The sequence below is a fragment of the Lytechinus variegatus genome, chromosome 4 (assembly GCF_018143015.1).
Source record: "Lytechinus variegatus isolate NC3 chromosome 4, Lvar_3.0, whole genome shotgun sequence".
Classification (NCBI taxonomy): domain Eukaryota; kingdom Metazoa; phylum Echinodermata; class Echinoidea; order Temnopleuroida; family Toxopneustidae; genus Lytechinus; species Lytechinus variegatus.
This window is the reverse complement of record NC_054743.1, coordinates 32,373,839-32,400,992: the sequence shown is the minus strand read 5'-3', so window position 1 is coordinate 32,400,992 and position 27,154 is coordinate 32,373,839. Positions and strand designations below refer to the sequence as shown.

At 41.1% G+C, this 27,154-nt stretch overlaps 1 protein-coding gene across 1 annotated transcript in view; it reads left to right on the top strand.

Annotated features, from left to right (window-relative positions):
• LOC121412949 overlaps positions 1-27,154 on the top strand; it is a 125,216-nt gene that overhangs the window by 76,128 nt on the left and 21,934 nt on the right. Inside the window, exons 4-6 of the mRNA XM_041605711.1 lie at positions 11,394-11,634; positions 12,463-12,552; positions 18,234-18,408. Of these exons, the coding sequence (XP_041461645.1) occupies positions 11,394-11,634; positions 12,463-12,552; positions 18,234-18,408 (506 nt within the window). The remainder of the gene's footprint in view (positions 1-11,393; positions 11,635-12,462; positions 12,553-18,233; positions 18,409-27,154) is intronic.

The following is a 27,154-nucleotide window of genomic DNA, read 5'->3' as shown; positions in this document are numbered from 1 at the left end:
CGGAAGATCGGATCAATCGTAACTCTTTGTAAGACGGGGCCCAGAACTATGTGTTAGTCAAATAAAAAGCCAATTGTATTTTTGGTGTAGATATGAAAGATTATGGAGAATTTATATTCAGTCCGGAGAATGCTTCAGTGATGTGCATCAGTAAAAGGGTTGAAAGTCAAGTCGTTAAAATCTAATGTATTCATTCTTTTCTTATAAACTCACAAACACATAACTCCAAGTTCACATTCAGGTCAACACTCCCAAACATGTAGAATATTGTTTTTAATTCAAATGCCTAATCCTGAAATAATGGGAAAACATGTTAATTTTCGAGAGGTGTGGATTTTTGTTTTTTGAAATGGGTCTTCTTCCTGAAATCCATCCTTGGAATGATTGCCAACACGTCTGATAACAATCTTTGATTTCAGGCACTATTAATCAAACAGAGATGGTTATCTTATGTGTCTCTCTGATTGTGTTCACATGGCTCTCTTAAGAGTTTTAAATTTATTCATTAATGTAATTCTTTATAAGAATTAAGATTTGAATGAAGTGTCCACTGATACCCGCCCCCCTTGCTGGTTACCCTTTTCATACAACACTTCCACATGACATCTATTCATATATTCATACAATTCATATACCTTGGTCTGTTCATACAATCTTGAAATAAAACCCATTCTCAAAGTTAACTGTAATATGTTGTCATGTGAACCTCACTTTCTATTTCAGTCTGCTCTCTGTGTGCAGTCTGTGTACAGTCTGTGGATATGAACCTTTTGTTTGACCTTGACCTTGTACCGAGAGAGAAGGTCACTTGTTGGGAGGAATTTGTCTGCATTAAAAGGAGGGCTGGTGATAGCATCTTTGAGTTATGTGTGGTATTGATTGGATGGTTAGCTGGGCGGTGAGGTAGGTTTGAGTGACAGTCTGCTTTAGCTGTTGTTGTTGTGAAGAGGACGGCTCATTTGGATGTGATTGCACCATGGAGGTATCACAGGCCTAATTCATTCCCCATAGACTCATGTGTTAAATTGGCACTTTAAAAAATTCATAAAAAATAGGGATGAAATTCGGGGGTCGAATGTTTACTACCAGTGGATAGGATATTTATCTGGCAATCCATATCTGATCAGAAAAGGGTCCCTCGACCGGCTCATTTTAAAAATAAATTGGCGTGTTTGAAGACACCTTCGGGGGGAGCAGATTCATCACCTCAAACAGCAAAATAGCCCTAATCCTTCCGCCAGTGAAAATATAGTCCAAAATTGGTGATATATTTCTTCCCAATTTGGGAAAAGGAAGTTCAGTAATTACCAAAAATAGAATCAGTGTTAGATGGACAATCATATGCATACACTTTGTCAATCAGCCATATCAAAATAAAAAAAATAGTAATGGGTTGGCTCGAATGAATATCTATGGCCTGCCACTAGTGATTAGGCCCGTGTAACCTGGAGCTGGTCACAATTAATCTGTATTCACACCCGAGTGCTACGCACCCCATGATGGCCTGAATTCATGAAATAAGTTTTAACATCGACCTACTAGTAGGTCCATGGTTTAAACCAGGAGGGGTTTCCTCTCTAACCATGGACTAGAAAAATTTCTGCAGAATTTCACTCAATTTAGTGTGTATTTAGCATCCTTTTCCAAAAAGTGCATGAATTATTGAACCCTTTTCAGTGTGCACACTGAGGTTCCACGACATTTGCTCTGGCGACAATTGCTCTGATGGAAAATCTACATGTTAAAGATAATTTCCAGTTGGTAACGATCTCAAAATGACTTTTTACAGAATCTCATATAATGACCCAAGTGTCTGTTTGTATGAATAAAAAATATGTGCCAAAGGATTCTGGAAGAAATTGTGTTATTGCTGAAAAATAAGCAAAATAAGCGCGGATTCGGTCACTTCCGTCGGGTCTCTATTCCAGCAATAATAATACTACACTGTGTTGGTGACCTTCAGTGTGATCGTATTTCAGCTTAGATTTTATGATTTCACAAAGTTCAGTTTATGTGACTGTACCAGATCTAAATCCTCGATGACAATTAAGCCTTGTTTTACAGACTTTCTCATGAAATCAGTGTTTGCTGCAAATACTGGCATTTCTGCCAAATATGACAGTGATATACCTATCTTCAATAACTTAATATACCCTTATCTTTACATTACTCTACTACAATCCTCACGCTAACCATATGCCCCTTGAGATATTGGAACCGGAACAAATGTCACAGTAGCATGTTATGTCACTGCACACTGTATTATATGCAAAATCTGCATAGTCCATGGTTTTGTACCTGCTATTCTATTCACAAAATATACTTATTTATTTGTTGATTGATTTTGATTATTTTTGTTCCATCTGAGAGCTACATGAGGTTCACCAAGGTTCTACAAACAGTTAAGAAATTTTGACTAGAAAATTATTTATGCTTAATTTATATGAAATTTATTCATAGATCACAAAAAATGCTTCTATGTCATTTCTTTATCAATTTCAATTCTATATCCTCAATTTATGTCACCAATATCATTCACTACAGTGTCAACTGGGCTGAAATTAATTTTGTTGCAAGATGCTGGATGAGCTCCACATCATTGATGTGCTAGTTATTTTCTTGAATTATCCACTTCAAAAAAGTCACATATAAATTTGCCTAAGGGGCATGTGAAGAAGGTCTTTGTAATCATTTTTTTAACATTTTATGTATCAAGGTTGTACCCTTTATTGTCCAACACTGCTTTACGTCACATTGCGTGCCATCAAGTAGTTGCCAGGGTACTACAGGAACAAAACAGAGGTATGATTGTAATGGATTCAGTTTTAGGTGTCTCTGTTTTGAAAAGAATAATTTTTGTATCAATCAGTGTTTATTAAAGCTGACATGAATTTCGTTTTTAGCGAGGTTCAATTGAAAGATTTTCTTTCTTTGTGACAACACAAGTAACATGGATTGGAGTCATTTGGCTAGTTTTCGTCAGCCCAAAATCTCTAATTTGGCGATATGATTTTAGAACTAGAATTAGAACTAGCTCATTCAAATTATTATTGAGGATGCAATTCAATTTTCTGTTATTTCATCTTGATATGACAAAAAGGGAATCGCCTAGTTTTTGTTAGAAATAATATGATTTTGGCCAAAACAGATTTTCTTTATAATTGCCTATAGAATTATGGAGAAAGATTAAGGTTTTTGGATGGGATTAATATCAATCCATGATATCAGATCTGTACGGTTATATTCCATTCTTGAGCAAGAATTGCCAGTTTTGTTTATATTTTCAGGTGTTGTTAAAATTCATTGTTCTCTTGCAAGGTAGAATCTCGAGCTGGAGCAAATTAGGACTGATGGAAACTCACCTTTTTAATAGGGAGTCATGCACTTTGGTTGTTAAAAAAGAAAGAAAAAAGGTTATGCTGAATGAAGGATCTGATTTTAACCTTGAATCTTTGTAAATTTACTGTATTCATTTTTCCACTGATATTTCCTATTTGGGGGAATCCCCCAAAGAATCAAATCACAACTAAAATCATCATTTCCTGAAATTTGAGGAAAAGGAAAATGAATTGTAACTTCATACTTGTTAGTTGGTTTGCCATTGCATTATTTTCACAAACATTTCAAACAAGAAACCACTGTTTTACAATACTTTTTCCTTCATTTCTTGAAAGTTACCCGAAGTGGTAGACAAGATGAAGAAACGATATTGAAAAGAATGAATGAAATTAAGTTTATTGACTTAACAAAAAAGAGATAATCATAGTGACTAAAGCAAATCAAAGAAATAAAGAATAAAAATTATTGTAAAGTGTTGTTTTTTACCATTTTTTGGTTGAAATTTTGCAGGTTTGAGCATGTTCCCAAAACACGATTGTGGTCATATGACTTTGGTTTCTTTCTGTCACACGCAGACCTTGTTTTTTTTCAAATACAATCTATTCAAAATAGATATGAAAAAGCCCATATAAACTTACAATGATAGATACTTTTTATAGAAGTGTAATATTTTGGATTAAAAATCTTCAATATTCTTCCATATTAACGGGCCTAATTTCAGATGTAAAATCGGTGTAAAAGTAATTTATTTGGGTCAGTAGGTAGCTAGGTACGAAAAACTGTCAGTTGGAATTAGCGATGTGGGCATCAAATTAGCCTGGATGCTTGTTAAGAGTGCATTGTCCTTAGAATGAACTGAATGGACATTGAGCTGTGACTGGTCATTAGGGGCTGTCAGTTCATATCAGAAATGACAAGAAGGGTGGGGGGGGGGTTGTTGGGGCAGTGGTTGGGTGAGATAAAGGAGGTCATGGAGGAAGAAAAGGGGTGTTAGGATGATGCATAGGGATGGGTGAGGAACTGTTGAGGGCAGGAAGGGAGGGGGTTGGGAAGGTGCAGTAGGGAAACAAGTGGTAGAGAGAGTGGCAATAGTTGGGGGAGGGGGAAGTGGGTAATAATTATACTTGCTTATATAGCGCTTAATACTTACTTTGTCAGAAGTCTCTAAGCGCTCTACAGTATATGCAGCATAATTACCCTGGCTTTAGCAGTGCAGCTGTTCCGCGCGCTGCGTGTTACAAGGAATAAATTCCTGCTAGGTACCCATACCTCACCTGGGTTGAGTGCAGCACATTGTGGATCAATTTCTTGCTGAAGGAAATTACGCCATAGTTAGGATTCGAACCCACGACCTTCTGTTTCAAAGTCGGGAGACTAATCCACTGGGCTACAACGCTCCCTGGGTAGATGAGATAGAAGAGGTGATGAAGAAAGAGAAGGGGGTAAGGGAATAGGATGTGTGGGGGATGGGGTAGGAACTGCTGAGGGCAAGAAAGGAAGGGTTTGGACCTAGGTGTAGGAGGGAAACAAGTGGTAGAGAGAAGCAATGACAATAATTTGGGGGAGGGGGAAGTGGGTAGATGAGATAGAGGAGGTGATGGAGAAAGAGAATGGGGTAAGGGAATAGGATGTGTAGGGGATGGGGAAGGAACTGCTGAGGGCAAGAAAGGAGGGGTTTGGACCTAGGTGTAGGAGGGAAACAAGTGGTAGAGAGAAGCAATGGCAATAAAAGTAATACCAATAGTGAATAATGACGAACTTCAAGATTTTGATTGCATGATCTGACGAGTGATTTTATGCATTTTACACGAGGCTGCAATGCAGATTGAATAGGGAGGAATTTTTGATGCTGTAGATATTCACGAGATAACATGTAAATCAGGCTTGGATTGTTTTACAGTTGTTGTGCTAGGGTAAAGGTACAACACTGAATTTTCATATAATTCTCATGTATCTTATTATGTCAACAATTTATCCTGCATTCATGGAGATAAATAATGCTTCCGATCAGGTGCGGATCAGAGGGCACTTGTCTCTCTTTTTGCAAATCCTTTTATTTTTGCACATATCAGAATTGTTTGGGATAGGAGATTATACCTCCTATGGTGGCTCACTTTGCTTAGAACTCAACCCTTCCCCCTAGTAGATGCTCGAACTGCCCCTGCTTCTAGTTGAACGTACTAATCCTTGATTGACCCCCAGGAGTATAAGAAGGAAGCAGATATCAGGAAAAGTATGTTTCCGTTGTATCCTACCCATCCTACAGGATCTAACCCATGATATTTCCTCTTCTCATGCCTCTCCCAAGTCATATCCAGGACTTCCTCCAGGACTTTCTACAAGTCTTATGGGGCATTGCAAGGAACTTTCAATCAATCGTAATTCGTAAGTCAACGTGGCTCCGAAACTCCCTCACAATTCTGGCAATTTATTGCAATTTTGTACTTGATTGCATGTGTGCTTTTTGCAATTGGCTGTGAATATCATAATTCAGTTTTACAGGGCCCTGGTTCACAAGTCTTGTATGTGTTGTAACAACAATGGAAACCTTGATTTTGATTGGCTGCTGAGCCCTGTTACCATTTATGTAAGTTTGATCCCAGGGCACTTACAGTGTTATGATTGAAAATTACAATTGATTGTAACTAAAGGCATTCATGCACCGACATGAGGATACTCTCTAATAAAGAAAATTGAGTGAATGGTTCACTCACTGGAGAGTGTGAATAAGTTCACTCAATTAAGAATGAATTTCTGTCATTGAGTGAATTTTACAAATCCACTCATTATTAGAGTAAAGATTTTGAAGAGCTTAGTATTGTAAATCTTAGTATAATCGAGTAGGATTCTTAATATGAATGCTACCATTTCTTTATGCAAAAATTGGCAATACACTCCAGGTACATGCCATGCAATTTTGTTTATAATTTTCTTGGACACATCTACGAAAAGGGGATTTCAGTCGTAAAATGTTATGCTGGGTTTGATTAGATCACGCGCAGAATTTTTTTTGGCAAGCAGACAACTTTGAGACCCAGGGAAGGAATAACGATCAGAAGAAGAAATAAAAAACAGGGAAAGGATGGGAAGGATCTGATAAGAAAGAGATATAGGAAAACCATATATACCTCCGAGATTGAAAGTGACATTTGTATGATTAATGACACAGTACTGGGACCCAAATCAGGGCTGATGAGACATTTCGGGGAGAGCCCGAAGGAGGGGGAGATAGAGGGAGAGAGAGAAAAAGCAAAGAGGGTGTGTGTGTGTGTGAGAGAGAGAGGGGAGGGGTAGAAGGATGGGGGCTGGTAAGGATGGGGTGAGGAGAGAGATGGGATGAGATAATGTATTTGGGGTGGAAGTTTGGGTTACTAAAAAAGAAAGATTGGGAGGAGGGAATGTATCAGGAGAGAAAGGGTGGGGGTGGGGTGAGGAGAAAGATGGAATGAAATAATGTATTTGGGGTGGGGGTTTGGGTGAGGAGAGAGATTGGGACTAGGGAATGTATTGGGAGAGGAAGGGTGGGGTGAGGAGAAAGATGGGATGAGATAATGTATTTGGGGTGGGGGTTTGGGTGAAGAGAGAGATTGGGACGAGGAATGTAGTGGGACAGAGGGGGGGGGGGGTGGAAAGGGATAAGGAAAGGAGAGAAGCGAAATGGGGTGAGGGAAGAGTGGGGAGGGGGGGAGAGATGGGATGGGAATGTAATGGGAGAGGCAGGGTTGAGGGGACAGATGGGATGAGAGAGTAGACAGAGGGAGGAATAGAATGAGAGAGAGAGAAAGAGACATATTTCTAGGGTCCTGAAGCAGGGACGAGGAAAACGCACGCACTGAAAGCCAGACAGATAGTAGATGAAGAGAGCCCACAAGAGGGATACAGGTCTAGATTCATCACATCCCGGCCAATCTGGAAATGTTTGTCTGCTGTCGGTTTGATTTTCTCGTCATGACAGTTGCTCCCAGTTCTTCAATTATCGCCCTCATCAATGCCACGTCTAGGGGATGACGAGCGAAACTTCGCCAGTCATCAATTCAGCATCCGTCCGACCCGTTGTAGGGATCTCCGATGCAGTTGCTACACATACTACAGATACTTTCATTTACAAACATGTGCTATTTATTTTTCTCCGGGAGTATTTTATTACAAAATCATTCTATAATTCCAGGCAGACAACTGCTTGTACTGCATTCTCACATGTTGCTCTACATTTTATGGATTCCATGGATGTTCTCTCTTGATTTTGGCCTCAATTCCTTTGAATAATTTGTCCCTTGCCTCATCAAGGCATTTAGAACGATGTACTGGGATGGTAACTGTTTTTTTTATATTAACAACCAATAAATTATCTTAAATGACTGCAAATGTAGGTCTACTGATATAAGTTCTTTTCCCAATTATACTTTATACAAACTTGATGAAAGACCCACAAATGCACTTGTACTCAAGATAGCTCTAGACCCCTGCACCTGGAACTGTGATAACCCTTTTTATTTCTGCTTTTCAGATTTTTAGGGAGGGGGAGAAGTTGAATCTTTTTCTCGTAAAACAATCCTTAAAAATCCAAAATGAAGAATACAAAGAAATTAACCAATGTCAACCAAAGATTCTTTTTTTTGGTAATTTTGAATGACATACCATCTGTTGGTTTGGAGTCAGTTTCGTTGGTGTGACTGTAACAGTGATAGAAAGTTAGTGCATAGAAGACGGAATGAGACAGGGGTGGGGTCGACAGTGATCACGATCCTGACAGTGAGAAAAATGGGTAAATGTGTCTGAATGTGTTTCTGTTTTTGTGCTGAGGTGATTACTGAGCGGAGGGGATTGCGTGCCAATGCGGACATGTTTTACTCATTTAGTCCGGGCTTCGCTTGGACGTCTGGAGAGTCATCGTTGCGCTGATGAAACATCTTGAGATTGTTTTTTGCGGAAAGCGTCTTGTCTTAATTTTTCTGGCAAGGACTGATTTGGGAGTGTTGTTTCCTGATTTGTTTTCATCCTTAAGACATGCCAAAGTCGTTGATTTCATGTTCAACGTCATGATACATATGCAGCAGAGCACAGTTCTTCATAGCATGCTATGAGTTAACTTCTTTACAGCCGGGATAGTAGTTTAGTAACTTTCGATGTGATCTCATCTTTTCTGAAGAAATAAGATTGGGAATAGCCCTTAACATCATGTCTCAAGATTTCTGTCATGTTTATTTAAATAAAAAGTGTTCATTGTAACTTCTCCCTCTTTGCCCTCTCCCTCCTTGCCCTTCTCATCAGTATCCTTCTACCCCTCTCTTCTTCCTTGCCTTCTTCCTTTCTAGGACTGCCTGCACCATCCTGAGTTTTCAAATTAGCGCACTATTCCTGATCCGGCAAGTTATCCCGTTCTGAACGATCTCGAGACTATTTGCAATGGAGACGCAATTATCGCGCCAGTTATTAGGATTAATCTCAAGATTGCAATCGCCGGTCAACTGGGGATTATTTGGAAAATAGTGCGTTTTTTTGTGAATTATCGGGCTAATTCGCAGGTGCAGACGCACTCGTGCTTATTTATTCACGTCGTGAGACCATAATGCATCGATTTCTCGCTCCAGCAGGAATCGCTCTTATTGCGATGGTGGAGATGGGGTTCTTAAATTAAGATTAATCATGAAGAGGGCCGATCGGGGTAAAATCTTGAGATTTAGAAACTTGGGAAGGTGCAGCACCACCTTATCTCTCGTCTCCCTCTACATTTCTCTTCTCCCCTCCCTCATCTCTTCCGTCTTCTCCGCCATACCTCATCCCTCTTCTCCTCTGCCTCTTCATCCCACTTCTCTCTCCCTCCCCATCCCCCTTCTCCACCTTTCTCCCGATCTGCTCATTTTCAATCCTTAATCCTCCCTTTCAATCCCTCTTCCCCTCATTTCCTTTTCCCGTCTTCTCCCCTCCCCTTTTCCTTCTTCCCCCTTCCTTCCTTCAGCCCTCCTCTTTCTTTTCCCTCTCCATCTTTTTGCTTTGTTCCTTCCTCCTCCCTACTCTTTCTTTTCGCCCCTCATCCCTCTTCTCTCCCTCCATCCTCTCTACCCCCCCCTCTTCTCCCCTCTTTGGACCTGTTCTATCTTACCCTGCACTGAATATTCCCTTTCAAATAAAAATATCACTGGTTGTGTATTCCACAAAGGATGACCTATGCATGATACTTATTCCCTTCCAGAAGAAAAAATGGTTCCCTTTCTTCTCCCACTTTAATCATTCTTTTCACAATACAACTTTCTGTCAAAATACAATGGAAATGGGTGGCATGTATTCCGGTCTATAAAGTTTAGTTGGGTGACTACCATTCATTATGTATGATGCATTTTTGTTGGTTTCAAAGTGCATCCCATGTTTTATGAGACAGACTTTTGCATAATACAGAATTACGGTTATACTTATAATGCTATGATATTGGTGCGAATGTGCTGTGATTGTAAAATCAGGTTTTGTCCTAATTATCTATTGGTGGGGCTAAAGGATTTCTTTGCCCCACCAGCAGTACTAGACTGACTCACATTGGCCTATATTCTGAACTCGGGTTTACATGTAAATTAAACCTGGTTAAAAGTTATGGTGTAACTATGGAGAGCCAAGTCGGGCACAAATCCCTAACAGTATACATCCAATTTATTAGCTCATATGACACCCAAATTGTTCATAATTGTATGGGAATGATAAAGTATTTTGAAGTATTTTTCTTTATTATGAAAGCAAAATATGAAACATAGAAATATACAATACAAACAGATATTTTGAATTTTTGGCAGGGTTAGACCCGACTTCAAAATTCATACACTGGCTTATCAAAGGGCCTAGCCCTTCCAACTTGTCCTTACTTTACTAGCCCTGCAAGAAAAAATAAGAATAACACACCTGACAGTTGTTCGTGCTGTGCAATGTCATCATGCCTGACTTTTATAGTAGATAGTATTAGTACTGAACAAAGTATATCAAGCATGAAATTTGAAATTAATTGTATATTTATTGAAATATATTTATTCAGGAAAAACATAAGATAAGTATTAAAAAATCTGTTTTACATCAAGGTCCTGAAAAGGTTAAAAAGTTGCATTGAAATTCAAAGCTGATATAAGAATACGACCAGCTGCAAATAATAAGCTAAAAATAATAAAAAAATAAACTTCATAAGGTTTAGAATAGCTTGGCCTTGTAAAAGAAATCTCTGAAAACATTTTGAAAGGGTTTTAAGAAGTAACGAAATTACAAAGCATAAAACACCCAATTCTTTATCTCATCCTTATCCTTCAGTTAAAATAGGGAGGGGGTGCTTTTATTATTTTCATTCTCTAACAGTAATTTCCAAAGACTGTTGACATTATACTATGTATCTTGTGTCATTATCAATGTATTTTTATCTGAACAAACACTGAAGTTTCATATTACTTTTAAAGGGATTCACTTGTGAATATTGTATGTTATTTATAAATGTTGGCCTGTTTGGTGTATAAGTGATTGTAGATGTATAGTTAATCAATGATGTGCAGGCATTTGATAATGTAGCAAGTGATGACGGAGATACCAAATTCAAATAGAATTCTGACATGAACAATTATACAATCCTTGGGTGTGAATCAGTATATATATGTAAAGTTGAAGTTAGTTGCATGGGATGAGATACTCATGTTTTGATCACTCAATGTATTTTTTAAGACGTTATAAAGCACAAGATGGTCGTTTTGATATCTATGGGCTTTTTCAGGTCTTTCTTGTTTCATTACATTACCTACACCGACCTACACGGGGGGGGGGGGGGGGGGAGGATTTTTATATAGGCCTACCATCTTGCCAGTGATTTTGATAGGCTAGAGTGTTTTTAGCCTATCATAGGCAAGGATTTCAGTAGCTTTTAACAGTTTCAATTGAAATCTCTGGCAGACCTTTCAACATTTTCCCCGAGAGCATGACGGATCACACTGCTTTGTTTTTTCAATGTTTAAAACTTAGATTATGGCTTTAAGTTCCTCTTCTGCAGACAATGGCATTCATAAATCTGATAACCTTGTTTAATATACTGTAAGGAATGTGAACTTTACCCATTTCTTATCTTTCTCCTTCTTCTTCTCTTCCTCTTTTATCAACTCCTCAGGCGCACATGACAAGGATCTCTTCCAGACTAGTTCCTCCAACGTTGGCCTTGCTCGCTTCCTTACCTGCCCCGCCTCCTCTTCCGGGTCTCCATCCCTGACCGTTACCGATGGCAACGGGCAGAAGACCGAGGATGCCATCCTCCTGGAAGAAGAGGCTCAGATGTACATGCAGGTGAGCTATGAACCAAGATAGAATCTTGCTTCTTTTCAATTTCAATGGTGTTTTAATAGCAGCTGGTGGAATCCAACTGCAATGACCAGTACTGGCCCCACAGTAGGCCAAGTCACATCTTTCAGATTGTGATGTCTAACGTTGGTCCAAGATGTAAATAACACATTGTTGTGACATTAGGCAATGCCGCAACATTGCTGTTTGTAACATGCCTCCTAAAACGTTTCCGTGCGGCCGGTACAGTTGTTTAAAACCAACCGAACACTACATGATCTGACCTTGACATGATTTTTGAACGATTCTCATTTTGCATTGAATTTAAAAAAATCCGAGAATCAAAATTATTTTATTTGAAGTTTGGCACAATGCTTAGTATACTAACATTATAGTTCAGCTTTGCTGCAAGTCTTGTGGTCATATTAATGTTAAAGTCTAAATCAGCATTAAGTTGCAGTTGGTCGTGACGCCATTATGATTTAGAATGGAATTAGGATTTTATAACACTATTTTAACGACAGTGTTCTGAACTTTGATTGTTAAGCTGATGAGTCAAAATTGTTCATGTCAAATGCTATTGATATAATTTCTTTAAAAATGGGATTGTGCCGGGCTCAACCCGTTGGACACCAATCCCGTATATACGGCCTTTGGTCTAAGCAAATATGGATTATAGAATTATAGAAAATATGTGAAATGGTTATTATTTTGCCTTGTGAGTGAGGGTAGGGGGTGGGTGGGGGATAGGGAGGCACTTCCTTTGACGGTAGGACAGCATATTCCTTATAAAATGGCTTTTACAGTTGACTCTAACTGTTGTTCTTGTTTCAGGCTCTAAATGGGTTCATCATTGTGATCCAGAATGATGGACAGATCTTCTATGCCTCACCATCTGTACAGGAGTATCTTGGATTCCAAGATGTAAGTTATGATGGCTTGATTAAATGATAGACTGACCAACCTCAGGGGTAGGGAGGATGGACCGACTTTCCCAAAAGGTGTGGGGGGCAATAAAGTTGTGCACACTTGCATCAAGAAACACATCAACCTTTGTACAGGAGTATGTTTGATTCCGGGATGTAAGTTATGGTGGCTTGATTAAAGGGGAAGTTCACCCTGAAGAAAACTTTGTTGTAAAAATAGCAGAAAAAATAGTAAAAAATATTGGTGAAGGTTTGAGGAAAATCCGTTAAAGAGTAAGAAAGTTCTTAGAGTTCAAAATTTTGGATTTGTGACGTCATAAACGAGCAGCTGCCCCATGTGTTATGTAATATAAAATGTATGAATTTCAAATTTTGTATGGTTCCTGATGACTTAATTTTGTTTTCTTTTCATGATCGGGTGTGAAACGATTTGTCTATTGATATACAAAAGTTACAGTGAAAACCATTTTCAATTTTCTGAGAAAATGACATTTCGTTGATTTTTTACCATTCGCTATGTAGGAATGCTGCTCGCATATGACGTCACAAATCAAATAATTGAAATTGTAATAACTTTTTAATTATTTGATGAATTTTTCTCAAACCTTCGGCAATATTTTTGTCTCACCTGCGAAGCAGAGTGAGACTATAGGCGCCGCTTTTCCGACGGCGGCGGCGACGGCGGTGGCGGCGTCAACATCAAATCTTAACCTGAGGTTAAGTTTTTGAAATGACGTCATAACTTAGAAAGTATATGGACCTAGTTAATAAAACTTGGCCATAAGGTTATTCAAGTATTACTGAACATCCTATTAGAGTTTCATGTCACATGACCAAGGTCAAAGGTCATTTAGGGTCAATGAACTTAGACCATGTTGGAGGGATCAACATCGAAATCTTAACCTGAGGTTAAGTTTTTGAAATGTCATCATAACTTAGAAAATATATGGACCTAGTTCATGAAACTTGGACATAAGGTTAATCAAGTATCGCTGAACATCCTGCATGAGTTTCACGTCACATGTCCAAGGTCAAAGGTCATTTAGGGTCAATGAACTTTGGCCGAATTGCGGAAATCTGTTGAATTCCCATCATAACTTTGAAAGTTTATGGATCTGATTCATGAAACTTGGACATAATAGTAATCAAGCATCACTGAACATTTTGTGCAAGTTTCAGGTCTCATGATTAAGGTCAAAGGTCATTTAGGGTCAATGAACTTTGGCCGAATTGGGGTATCTGTTGAATTACCATCATAACTTTGAAAGTTTATTGGTCTAGTTCATTAAACTTGGATATTATAGTAATCAAGTATCTCTGAACATCCTGTGCGCATTTCAGGTCACATGACCAAGGTCAAAGGTCAATGAACTTTGGCCGAACTGGGTGTATCTGTTGAATTACCATCATAACTTTGAAAGTTTATGGATCTGATTCATGAAACTTGTACATAAGAGTAATCAAGTATCACTGAACATCCTGTGCGAGTTTCAGGTCACATGATCAAGGTCACAGGTCATGTAAGGTCAATGAACTTTGGCCATGTTGGGGTTTTTTGTTGAATAAACATCATATCTCTGTAAGTTTATTGGTCTAGTTCATAAAAAGTGGACATAAGAGTAACCATGTATCACTGAACATCTTGTGCGAGTTAGAGTAGTATTCAAAGTCAGCACTGCTGCTATATTGAACCGTGTGGTGCAGGTGAGACGGCCAGAGGCATTCCACTTGTTTATTATTTTTTCTGCTATTTTTACAATAAACTTTTTGTCAGGGTAAACTTCCCCTTTAAACGAGGGGGGGGGGGTGTTTGCTGGATTGACTTATCCTGGAGTTAGGGGGGTGGGGGAAGGCAACAAATGTATTGTTGTACACACATGCATCAAGAAACACATCACACTCTGTACAAGAGTATCTTGTATTCCAAGATGTAAGTTACGTTGGTTTGATTGAATGATGGACTGACTGACCCAAGGATGGGGAGGCTGGGGGGGGGTGGACTGATTGACCCCAGGAATGGGGTGGGGAGGGGAGGCAGCAAACTGTATTGCTGTTTTGGAATCCAATTTAAACATGTGTATTAAAGAGCGCCCCCTCCCTTTGGAGAAGAAATGGTTTATTACGGTACCTTCAATATATATGTGGAATGCAGTAAAGTCATTCAAGCCGCACATTACCTCTTTATTGGGATTTTTACTGTAAGACTTGGCACAGTTTGATTGATGTATTGATTGTTTGATTGGTGAGTAGTTTTACAAGATATGGAGCATTTCAAAACATTAAATCAATTTAAAGTTAATATTAGGTCTTCAAAGTGGTCAGTCTTCCAATTAATTGTCAGGCTCTTGCAACAGAAAGTGCAACTTGATTACTACACTTGAAATTGATCTTTCAGGTGAATGTTTGTAATTGATATTCATTACTGTAGCTTCCAAGAATTATTGTGAACATGTGAAGATCAATTTAGAAGTAAGTGTAGGTGGTTTTCAGGTCTTGTGAATACACCCATCGAACTGACAACCATTGATGCTATGTGGTCATAAGACAGGAATTTCATTCAAATAAGGAAATTTACATATGAAATTCACTGGCATTTTTATGTAATGTCACTAGCTTGGAACATCAGGCTGTCAATCTTTTCACTTGATAACTAATTGCCTTGACGCTTCTTCACAAGCCATTCAAAATTATGTGGGCTTCTGGAGGATTTCATGCTGAATAATTCATTTATGGGTAAAAGGTGCAAGAAAACCTCACATTCTGAATTTCAATGGTTTGTATTTCACATTTGGGGAGCTATCAAATGCTCAGCTGATAACCAGTTTTCCAAGAGAATGATTTTGATTGTTGGTAAACTAATTTCGGATATGGATCACGTCAATCGTAGATCCAACCACCGTGATCATTTCACTTTTAATCGGTTGCTTATAAGATTCCGAGGCTCATTAAGCTCAGGGATCAAATTTCTCTTGACTTGCATCTCTCAAGAACAAACCCAAGAATGGACAGAAGATAAATCAAACAGAGTGAAACGGAAGCTTGAATGGTCAAAAGGCATGGAATGTTTTGAGCTTTAATTTGCTATCAATATATGTAACGGTATAAATGGGCATAGCACCAGACACTACAGAAAATGACTAAAAAAAATACTTTCATGTGTACAGACAGATATGAAGCTTGCTGGGCTTGTCGCTAAATAAGCAGAACCCTCACCTCGTGAATGGGAGTTCGTACATTGGGCACAGTCCAAGGCAAGTCTGGCGAAAAAATGAATACTTGGAACCTTATGACAAGGAGATCAATGGTGACGGTGATTGTATATTTATGATTGTATGTACAACCCAGGGAAAAAGATAATCGGGTGTTTTAGTTAATTTTGCCCAGGAAATGCACACAGAGCCTTGGAAAAAAATAAAATAAAGAGCCCTGAAAAATTCCCATTCACTTCAATGTTAAAGCTTATCCAATGTTGCAGATCTGGGATGCCAGTTGTCAGAAAGAGTTGCAATCGATTGCAACTCTGAAAATCATGCGCAACTTGATTTTCAACCAATCAACAGCGTGCATTTGGGACTTGCGTTTGATTTTCTGACTTGCGTTTAAACGCAACTCTTTCTGCAACAGGCCCCAGGAATGCCAGTTTTCAGGCAAAAGCCTGAATTCAGACTCTGGCAATTTACTTTCAGGCCATAGTTTTAGCATTTTTATATACAAAATATTGTATTCTAGGTGATTTTCAGGCCCTCTGATCAATTCCAACTGACATCCCTATGCATATTAATGTTGTTAAAAGTAGCTCCTGAAAATAAATTTTTTTTTTTTTTTGGTTTGTTACAAACCATTTATTGGGCAAGCTTGGGAAGAAACTGAGGTAAAATTAATTGATTTCATCACTTTCTTCTTCTTCCTCTTCTTCTTATTACGTTATTTGGCATACCCCGGTAGTCAATACACAAAGAAAGAACAATTACAAGCGATAGGATAAGGTAGCCACATGATGCTGGCAAAGGAAAAATAATTTTTTTAATGTTTTTTAACCAATCAACCCAATTTTTTAAACCTGAACAAAAATTAATAAAATTGATAAATGTAATAGTTAAATACCAGCATATGGAATTGTTAAAATCATTCCAATGCTCCCGATGACTTCAAAGGGGTTAGTGCATCTCATTCATGTATATTCAACGTTTTAAAAGTATTGTTTAACTTTGTGAGCAGCTGATTAAAAAATTCTCAAACCAAGATGAAACATGTGTACAAGTGCATGTATTAGAACTAATAAACCCTGAAAACAGCCATTATTGAGAATGAAAAGCTAAAACTACAAGGCAAGCCCCGATTCGTGTAAATAGGCATCTTATAGACACCTAAATAATACACATAAGTGTATGGGATGAAATTAAGATGGTGTTTCCGGTCACTTTATATTTCAATTTTTGAAGCACTAAATAATCATTTTCGAACACAATTTTTTCTGGGCTTCATTTTTGGAACATATCACAGACACAGGTGACAAGTGTGACCTTCTAGCTCAGATTTTTTAAAAGTCAAACCAATGTTAACCAATCACTTTAAGGCCCTAAAACTAAAATTTAGAACTAATTTACCCCCCCCCCCTAAAAAAATGATGTTGATCAAGGCACGGGAAGTATCATGGTCTCTGGTTTGCGTTGAATTTTTTGTCTCTTTTTTTCTAAAGTTCAAATCCTTCCTTTTTATAATTTTCTTCCTGTTGTTGCAAGCTTTGATAGATTTTGTTACATTGTGATTGCTTTTGTTCAGAATTTTTAGGTTTTTCCTCGAGTGACACCGTGACCCGTATCTTTTAAACAAAACAAAGAACTGAAGAATATCTCTGTGTAGATTAATTGGCCTTTTTGTCTTAGACTTGTACTGTTTCCTTAACTCTACAGGAAGGATAGTTTTGAATTGCGTGTATTTCAAGAATGAATCTGAAATAATGATTATTATAAACCTTCACATGTCTTTGCTTGAATGTAAAGGTAGACTCATTGCCAATTTGAAGAATGAATATGAATTAATGATTTTCTTCAGACTTGTCTTCTTTACTACACAGGCAAATATCATGCATCAGAATGCCTTTGAGCCGATCCACAAGGAAGATTGAGAGGACTTCTTGAAGCAGCTTTCAATGGGCATTGCCTAATTGAAGAATAAATCCTTAATTTGTACCTTCATATGTTTCTTCACTGTACAGGCGGACATCATGCACCAGAATGCCTTTGAGCCGATCCACAAGGAAGATTGAGAGGACTTCTTGAAGCAGCTTTCAATGGGCATTGCCTAATTGAAGAATAAATCCTTACCTTGTACTTCACACGTTTCTTCACTGTACAGGCGGACATCATGCACCAGAATGTCTTTGAGCTGATCCACAAGGAAGATTGAGAGGACTTCTTGATCAGCAGCTCACAATGGGCATTGCCTAATTAAAGAATAAATCCTTATTTTCTACCTTCACATGTTTCTTCACTGTACAGGCAGACTTCATGCACTAGAATGTCTTTGAGCTGATCCACAAGAAAGATTGAAAGGACTTCTTGAAGCAGCTCTCACAAGAAAGATTGAAAGGACTTCTTGAAGCAGCTCTCAACGGGCATTGCCTAATTGAAGAATAAATCCTTACCTTGTACCTTCACTCGTTTCTTCACTGTACAGGCAGACATCATGCACCAGAATGTCTTTGAGCTGATCCACAAGGAAGATCGGGAGGACTTCCAGAAGCAGCTCCTGGTGTGCCCACCCACAACCTGCTCACAGGATGTGACCCAGAGGAGTCTCACAAGTTCCAATGGCTGCAGCGATGACCAAGATGTACCCCCTGAAATGAATGGTAATGAAGGCAATGGATTGGATGTGAAGATGATAAATGATGGTGTTGATGATGGTGATGGTGGTGGTGGTGATGATGATGATGATAATGAAATTATGGTGATGATGACGATGTGAAGATGATAAATGATGGTGTTGATGATGATGATGATAATTATGGTGATGATGACGATGATGATGATAATGGTGATGATGATGATGATGATGATATTTATGGTGATGATGACGATGATGATGATGATGGTGGTGCTGATGATGACTATGAAAATATTGAGATGACTTCCATCTGCATCACAATAGGAACACAGGTACCAGTGATGACCAAGTTACATACCCTGTTATTAAATTGAAATGATATCAAAACAAATTATACTCAACTTTCAAATAAAAAGTATGGTAGCAAAAACAATAAGAAAATAGGAATTAACATTGTTATGGGTAAAGCAGGGGGAGAAAGATTCAAAGTTAAATCAAACTTCTTAAGTGAACATCACAAATCATGCATAATCTCTTTTCAAATTGCATCTTTTGTCAGTATGTATTGTTTGCATTTTGATAATAATATAGGGTATTTATATTGCGCTCATATCCACCTTGTTAGGTGCTCAAGGCGCTCCTATATTACCACGCTAAGCTAGGCGTTCATAGCGCACACAGCTTTTTAAGGAATTACTTCCTACTGTTACCCATTTACCTCACCTGGGTTGAGTGCAGCACATTGTGGATCAGTTTCTTGCTGAAGGAAATTACACCATGGCTGGGATTCGAACCCACAACCCTCTGTTTCAAAGTCTGAAGACTAATCCACTGGGCCACAACGCTCCACATTTTGAAAGACAATTTTTTTTTAGGACGTCTACAAAAATAATTGAGTGAACGCAACAGTGGTTGGAACCAAATGTTTTATTTACATCAATAACTGGGATATACCCATTTGATTTGCTAGTTCATTACGATGAACCTGCGTGCCGAATATAGAGTACACAATTTTTCCTGCGCGCGCGCTGCATCTCCCTACCAACGCACTATCCCAAGATCGTCGCGCAATTTGGCGTCCATTTCCTCTTTTACTTTCGCCTGCGGTCGAGTGCAGTCGCAAGCTAAGTACACTCTCAAAATTGCATTTCTGTTTTCCGTTTGGATACTTTATTGTGCAATTCTTCCCTTATTTCAATCTTATTTTCTCTCATCTAAGATTGTTATAGGATTATCACGTCGCGCAGAGCTTCCGTGATATTATTTTAACGTTTCTTGTCCCTCTTCGTGAGTGTGTTTTTTAAAGATACGTTTCTCACAGGCGGGTTGTCTTCACCTCTCCGCCCCATAGCTCCGCGCCTTCCTGCTCGGGCGTTGTCTTCGCTCCTTTTTAATTCTTTTAATTCTTTTTATTCACTGACTTCTTCGTTTATACGACTCGTCGTGAATTTAATTGATTTATTTCTCCACAGATAGGTTCTGTAGGACGTTAGGAGCGTCGTATTCCAGCCTCGTTTCAAGTTCTTTGTCTCTTGTTTCGAGTTAGTTGATTGTTCTTTTGTTTCAATCAATCCTTTGTTCTTGTATTTATTAATTGAATTAATTGGTTAATTGATTAATTAATTAATTGATTGATTCTTTTAATTCTTGACTTGCTCCTTTGCCTCGATTCAAGTTCTTTGTTTCTTGTTTCGAGTTAGTTGATTGTTCTTTTGTTTCAATCAATCCTTTGTTCTTGTGTTTATTAATTGATTAATTATTCAATTAATTAAAAAAAAAAAAAATTATTTTCTTTCCTTCACAAGAATACTTAGAATTTTTTTTTTAGGAAGCCGTCTCCTGTCAGCGTTCGTCGCCGTTGACTCGGCCTTCCTTCTCGGGAAAGCTATCTTGTTTTTCCCCCCTTCCTTTTCAAGTCAGCTACCGGTCTCTGGACTTATAATTTTTTTTTTTCTTAAACTTCTTGTTTATAAAAAAAAAAAAAAAAAAAGAAAGGGAATCTTACTCCCCTTTTTTCCTTAGCTGATCCTCACCTCAAGAAAAATTTTTTTTTTTTCTTTTGAACAGGTGGACACAACAAAACAAAAAAAAAAAAACTTAGTGTTTTCTTCTTTTTAGATGCTTCCCCCCTTCCTTCTTTTCAGAATTTTGGCGGAAGCAGATTCTTGTTGTGATAATCAAATAATTAATTTTTCTAACGGACTTCAGGGACAGTGTCTCTTAATAATTCTTAATTATTACTGTTTCCTTTGTTCTGGGATTTTACCTTGTATCATCCTTGTGAGATCCGTTTTTGACTCTCAAAAGTCCGCTTTTTGAGGTCCTTGTCTTCTGGGTTGGGGTTTGTTACCCCCCCTACCCCCTTTGCTTCTCTGTTTTTTTATCTTACTACTAGATCACCCTACGGCAATAATGAGCCTTTCGGACTCTCTTTCTGAAGAGCCTCAGGCGACTGCTGTTTCGGGGCCCGACACCGGGGTCTTATCCCCCACCACAGGTAGTATAGATAGCGAGAACAGAGTCAGAGCCCCGTGGGCTCTCAAAGGGGTGGAACCGTGGACGCGCGTTCACGTGCCCCGCTTAATAAGGGTGGAACCGTGGATTTGCGACCACGTGCCCGCACGGTGATGGCCAAGGCTTCCGTCCCGGAACCTGAACCTTATTGGGGAGCGTCGCACTAGTACAGAAAACGGCGACTCCTCTAGGGCTGTCAGACCCACCGGCCATCGGGTCACCTAAAGTCCGGGGGGAGAGCACGGGTCTCTCCACCCGGCAAAGACTAGGCTCGATGCCGTGTAAGACCCCTCTAGGGAGCGTCGGCAAAGGGCTACCAGCCCCTAGTCGGAAGAGGCACCTGAGTCCGACCGTGTCGGACTCTCAATTCAATCTGACGCCGTCAGATTCGGCCGACGCCTCCTCTCGCTCGGCTAGCTCTCCCCGTGGGAGAGCTAAGGAGAGGAAGACAGGCGCAGTCCAGTCTCTGGTCCAGCCTTTGGTCCAGCCTCTGGTCCAGCGTCTGGTCCTCGGCTGGCTCTCCCTGTGGGAGAGCTAAGGAGAGGAAGACAGGCGCAGCCCAGCCTCTTGTCCCTTCTTCCGCTCCGGCGCCGGAGCAACCGAAGAAGAAGAAAAGAAGAAGAGGAGAACCACAGACGTAAGCCCCGCTCCGTCGGGCGGTCTGTCCTCTGATTCTTTTGATGGCCAGGCCTCTCAGCTTCTCAAGCTAATCTAGAGTGCCCTCCAGCACTGCGGGTTTTTACCCCCAGGCTTGCCTGCTTCAGCCGACGGTACTACCAACCGAGCGGATCAAGCAGACACCGGCCATCCAACACACCTCGGAGAGTCACCGGCAATATCATGTTTCGCCGGCTCACGCACCTGCAAGGGAAATTCCCGCTAATACACAGGTGCTATCGACATACGGGCGTCGCCCGCCATTATGTCACCAGACTCCCGATCATTATACCCTCTTCTGCCCCCCGGCGGGGGCCGCATAGAAGAGGAAGAAGAAGAAGAAATTCTAGGTCGCTAACCCCGCTGTGCGGGCAGACCTTCCCTTCTGATTCTTGTGCCGACGGCCAGGCGTCGTAACTTCATGTTACAACAGAACGCCCTCGAGCACCACGGATCTTCATCCTAATGCTCTCTGTCAGCTAAAACCGCCGTGTCGAGCACCAGGCAGGTCAAGCAGACAATCGCCGTCTCGCACCTCGGAGAGTCACCGGCAATATGATTCGCCGGCCCACGCACCTGCAAGGGAAATCCCCGCTAATACACAGGTGCTATCGACATACGGGCGTCGCCCGCCACTATGTCGCCAGACTCCCGATGATTGTTCCCTCTTCTGCCCCCCGGCGGGGGCCGCACAGAAGAGGAATAACAAGAAGAAAGTCTAGGTCGCTAATCCCACTTTGCGGGCAGACCTTTCTTTCTGATTCTTGTGCCGATGGCCAGGCGTCGTAACTTCATGTTACAACAGAACGCCCTCGAGCATCACGGATCTTTATCCTCATGCTCCCTGTCAGCTAAAACCGCCGTGTCGAGCACCGGGCAGGTTAAGCAGACATTCGCCATCTTGCGCCTCGGAGAGTCACCGGCGATTTCATGATTCGCCGGCTCACGCACCTGCAAGGGAAATCCCCGCTAATACACAGGTGTTATCGACATACGGGCATCGCCCTCCATTATGTCACCAGACTCCCGATATTTGTGGGTCAGGCGTCGCACATACTCCCATGAGCAGTGCGGGTAATTCACCCACGCTTCATATCAGCTTCAGCCGCCTTGCTAAGCACTGTGCGGCTCAAGCAATCACCTGTCCTCTCACACCGGGCATTTATTGAAACGCTGTTCACCTACACGGTGACCCCCGTTTCTATGCAGGTGCTTCCGACATACGGCTTTCAAGCATCAATATGTCGGCAAGCTCTCGGTGACCGACGGCTGGACGTTGCATCCGTTCAGGCTGCATCTATGCGTCCCCGAGCATTACGGGTTCTTATCCTCGTGTTCTCCGTCATTATAAGACCGCCGCGGTCTTATTGCCGGCGTCGGGTATTGAGCGGATTGAGACTTCTCTCGCCAACCCGCACCCCGGGGAGCCATCGGCGAGTTACCTGCATGGGTATTCCCCTTTTTATGCAGGTACTCCCGAATTCGCCCTCTACGTCAAGCCCACGTACGGCGACGACTCCTTCAGCGGTAACTCTCTCCATTCTACCCCCTAAGCGGGCCCGTAGATTGGAGGTAAGAATCTCTTACATACCGCATGCCGCACTTCTCTCGTGAGAATGTTTGGCTACTTTGAGGGGGTAACCTATCACGTCCGCGGTCCGTCCGCCCAGGCGACGGGACCGTCGGTTTCTGGCCTGAACCTCACTTTCTATTCGAAAGTAAGGGTGCCCTGTCTTACTTAGCTCCTACCCTTGCAAGGCCAGAGTCAGGGCTAGTACAGACACCCGTCCTCCAGCGATCGCCGCTGAAGAGAGGGCGACTCCGATATGAGCACCATCACCGCTCAGCGGTATGTCTCACTACCTCATAGCTCTCCGAACTTATGAGTATGTATATCGGATCTGAATGTCACGGCGATTTAAAGTTCTCCTGTGCTTAGTAATCGCTACGCCTTCACCACCCGGTGCATTATGGTTATGTTAACCTATTGTCTCGTATTCGGGCGGCTCGTTCGAGCCCTGCCCGAGCTGCCATCACCGGTCGTCCAGCCGGACACCGCCCAAAGCACCCGCACCGAATACCTGGAGGGAATCAGCTTTTCATATGCTAGATATCCCTCCTGTTGACATTCACAGCTGTTCCCCGAGTCCCTCCCGGTCGGGTAAGCATCATCTCGGAGGAAAGAAACCGCCGTACATCTCATGAGATTATTGGCTATGTACGTGCGTTCAAGCTTGTTTAAAGCCCCAGACTTCTCTGTCGGCATTCTATGCCTACTTTCTGGGCACACCCACCGTACCGGGTCGGCGAGTTTACACCAAACAGTACGCCTTCAGACCATCGGTCGAGCTCTAACAGTCTATCTTATAGACTGCCCTCTATGTGGGTCAAGCTTGCGGGCGTCTCCGCCGTTTCCTCCTTGTGTGGAGTGGTCTACGGTGGATGTCTTACCGTGCCCATTTGTCGAACCGTCTTCTTATTTAGAAGCTTTTTCACTCGGCACACTCGAGTCGCCTCGCATGCTGCTTTCATCCTCCCTCCATGCAATGCATGTGGCCATGGTCACCGCACGACCGAGGATGATGTAACCGTGGATGCATGTATGCTTATGCCTACCTAACCACAATCACTACGACCCGCTTTTTCTCGGGCCGACTGTGGATGAGTCTCTCCATGTAAGTGATTTACTTCACTGGAGTTCTTTTAGAAACTTAGATGCTCATCCCCCACTGCTTAGGGCGTCATTTTTGCCGCCCCCCGCAGCTTTTTGGAACTCCTTATTCTCCGATATCGGACTGTTCCACGCTGCCGCAACCGGCGCCGGCGGTGCTTGCTCTTACGATCACCTGAGAGACCAGGCCTTGTGGCTGTTTTCATAAACAACTGGTTCTCACCGCAGACTGATGGAAATTTTTGTGATTATTTTCCTCAAGTCTCCCTCCTCCTTCGCTTGTTTCTTCAAGCGAGGACATCGACACTCTTAGCCAGTTTCCGTCCCTAACTTGATAGGACAGGGCCGTTGCTACCTCATTCGATTCCGTTGGGAACGTACTGTTGAGGTATCATATCTGGCGATGTCTGTTCGTTAGAACATCTCTTGATTGTCGCCTTCACGTAGGATCATGACAGAGACTTTTCGCCAGCTCCCTCTGGCGTACACTTGCTGCTGCTAGGGATTCCCCCGCCCGGCGGTCATCCATCGCAGCCTAGCCTCACGGGCTCTCTCGGCAATGGTGGCTTGAGCCAAGCCACCTCTTCCACCGCGGGTACTGCACCCTCAGATGGGTGCTTCGATCAGTACGGGAGAAAGGGGATCCTGAGTTCTCTCTCGATCACTCGGTCCATCACACTTTTGTCGTGATGTGTACCGCGCTGTTCCTCTGACACGCCCGGTTGAGCTATTTTAACCAGACTGCTTTATTCTACATAGGCAGCAGGTCCGCGGCATTTCTTATTAAAAGGATGGCACTCAGTCGCTTTCTCGACCCTCGACTGCCTTACGAGTGGTTTTCTTCTTAAATCCCTACTCTCCGTCGTTCCTAGTCCCCTTCGGACCGCTAGTAACTTCTGCCACAGCTCTCTATCAGAACTCTGCAGATATTCTGCCCTCACGCATTTGAGACAGATATCGAATTCTGGGCGCTTTCTCCCACGCGGAGGCTCCTGAGATCTCTCGCCTTCTCAGATTGTTCGATTGATCACTTACTGAGCCTTAAAGCTACAGTTTTCCGATCACGATTCTTGTTGAAATTTTCAACAAATTCCGAATTTTACGCTCTAGTCAGCTGGTGATGTTGTTCTCCTGACACTAGGCCGAGGGCCCATGATACTTAGTATCATTCTTCTTGGGCTCTTTCTTGGAATCGTCGTTCACGACTTCTCGAGGTCCGCCTATTGACGCCCCTCTTTCCTTCACTCCTTGCTCTTAAGGACTTCTTCACATGAGGCTTTATCGCCTCCCCTGTCCGCAAGGCAACGGCCTTTGTGTCTTCATCTCCCTATTTTAACGCACTTCTTAGTCTAGACATGCCTCCCTTCACGTTGAATCCGTGTTGGTCTAGCAAATCAAATGGGTATATCCCAGTTATTGATGTAAATTATGAAAATACTTACCATGATTTTCTTATTTACGAGATAACTGGATATACCCATTTGAGCCCTCCCTCCTACCCCTCGCCTTGTGTGACAACATGTCTTGCCCGCAGGCTCATGAGAGGAAATGGACGCCAAATTGCGCGACGATCTTGGGATAGTGCGTTGGTAGGGAGATGCAGCGCGCGCGCAGGAAAAATTGTGTACTCTATATTCGGCACGCAGGTTTATCGTAATGAACTAGCAAATCAAATGGGTATATCCAGTTATCTCGTAAATAAGAAAATCATGGTAAGTATTTTCATATTTTAACATATTATACTATAGTAAAAAAAAGGTGTCGATTGAACGCAGCCACAGTAAGATGTGTAAAAGTAGCATATAGGGTAAACAAGAGGTGATTGAGACATCATCAGGGAAGGAACGTCAGTCTATAAGCATGACCTTAAACCCAACAATCGCCTCTGTGCACTTCATGAAGCAAAGAGGCTTTCTGCAAATGAGCTGAAAACTCATTTAAGGGCTGAGCCTATGAGCACCCACGGCTTTAGAGAGTCGCGTCATTAAATCACATGTTACATGAGACATCGTGTCAAATGAGTTGCATCTCTGGGCTAGCACGGATGAAGGGTTTTCCTTGTTAAGCCGATTACCCTACCGTATGTTCCTGAATACACTGACATTTTGTGGTACATGATGTTGTATTATGCAGCTAGGTTCGGTTTTATGCACTTTATTCTGTGGTCCGCTTGCATTCTATTTCTATTTGCACTAAGTCTTTGAAGAGGAAAACTAATTGAGCAAATCAGGAAGAACAAATTAATGAACTTTAATAGTCAAAGATGCTTTTTTTGTAACAAAGTTTCCATTCTTGATGGGGAAATGTCTTCAGAGTTAAAGATATCAATCAACTGTAATCAAGTCCAAAGTTCAAACCCTTTCATGAAAAGTCGTAAAATGGCATGAAATAGAACAAAAATTACATACTAACTGAAGCAAATAAACACTTCCATTTTAGCTTAGGAATTGAGTGACAATCACGACAAAATGTTAGAGGAATAGGGGAACAACTTAAGAATTAGGCAAAAACTTTGCATTGCAATTTAAGAAGGATTGATAATCATGACAACTTGCCGACTTTTTAATAGTTGAATAATCTTTATTTTTCCTTTTTATATTTTCTTCTGAAGGTATGCACTACTAATCTTTTTGATAGCAAGGTAGATGGTTTGTTTTTGTTTCGTATTTCTTCGATGAGAAAGCTATATCTTTACATGATTGTTCAATCATATTTGTACTGATATTCTGCCAAAATTTTTACAAGTATGGTCAAGATATTGGTTATGTTATCGACTTTATTACCCCGAACCTTCTTTAAACACAACGATATCATTGCACAAATAAGAATGACACCTGTCTTGTAATCAGGACGTACCCCAGATTTTGTTGCAAATTATTTCATTAGGAGCCTTATCAACTCACATTACAAGGGCACAGCCTTCTTAGCT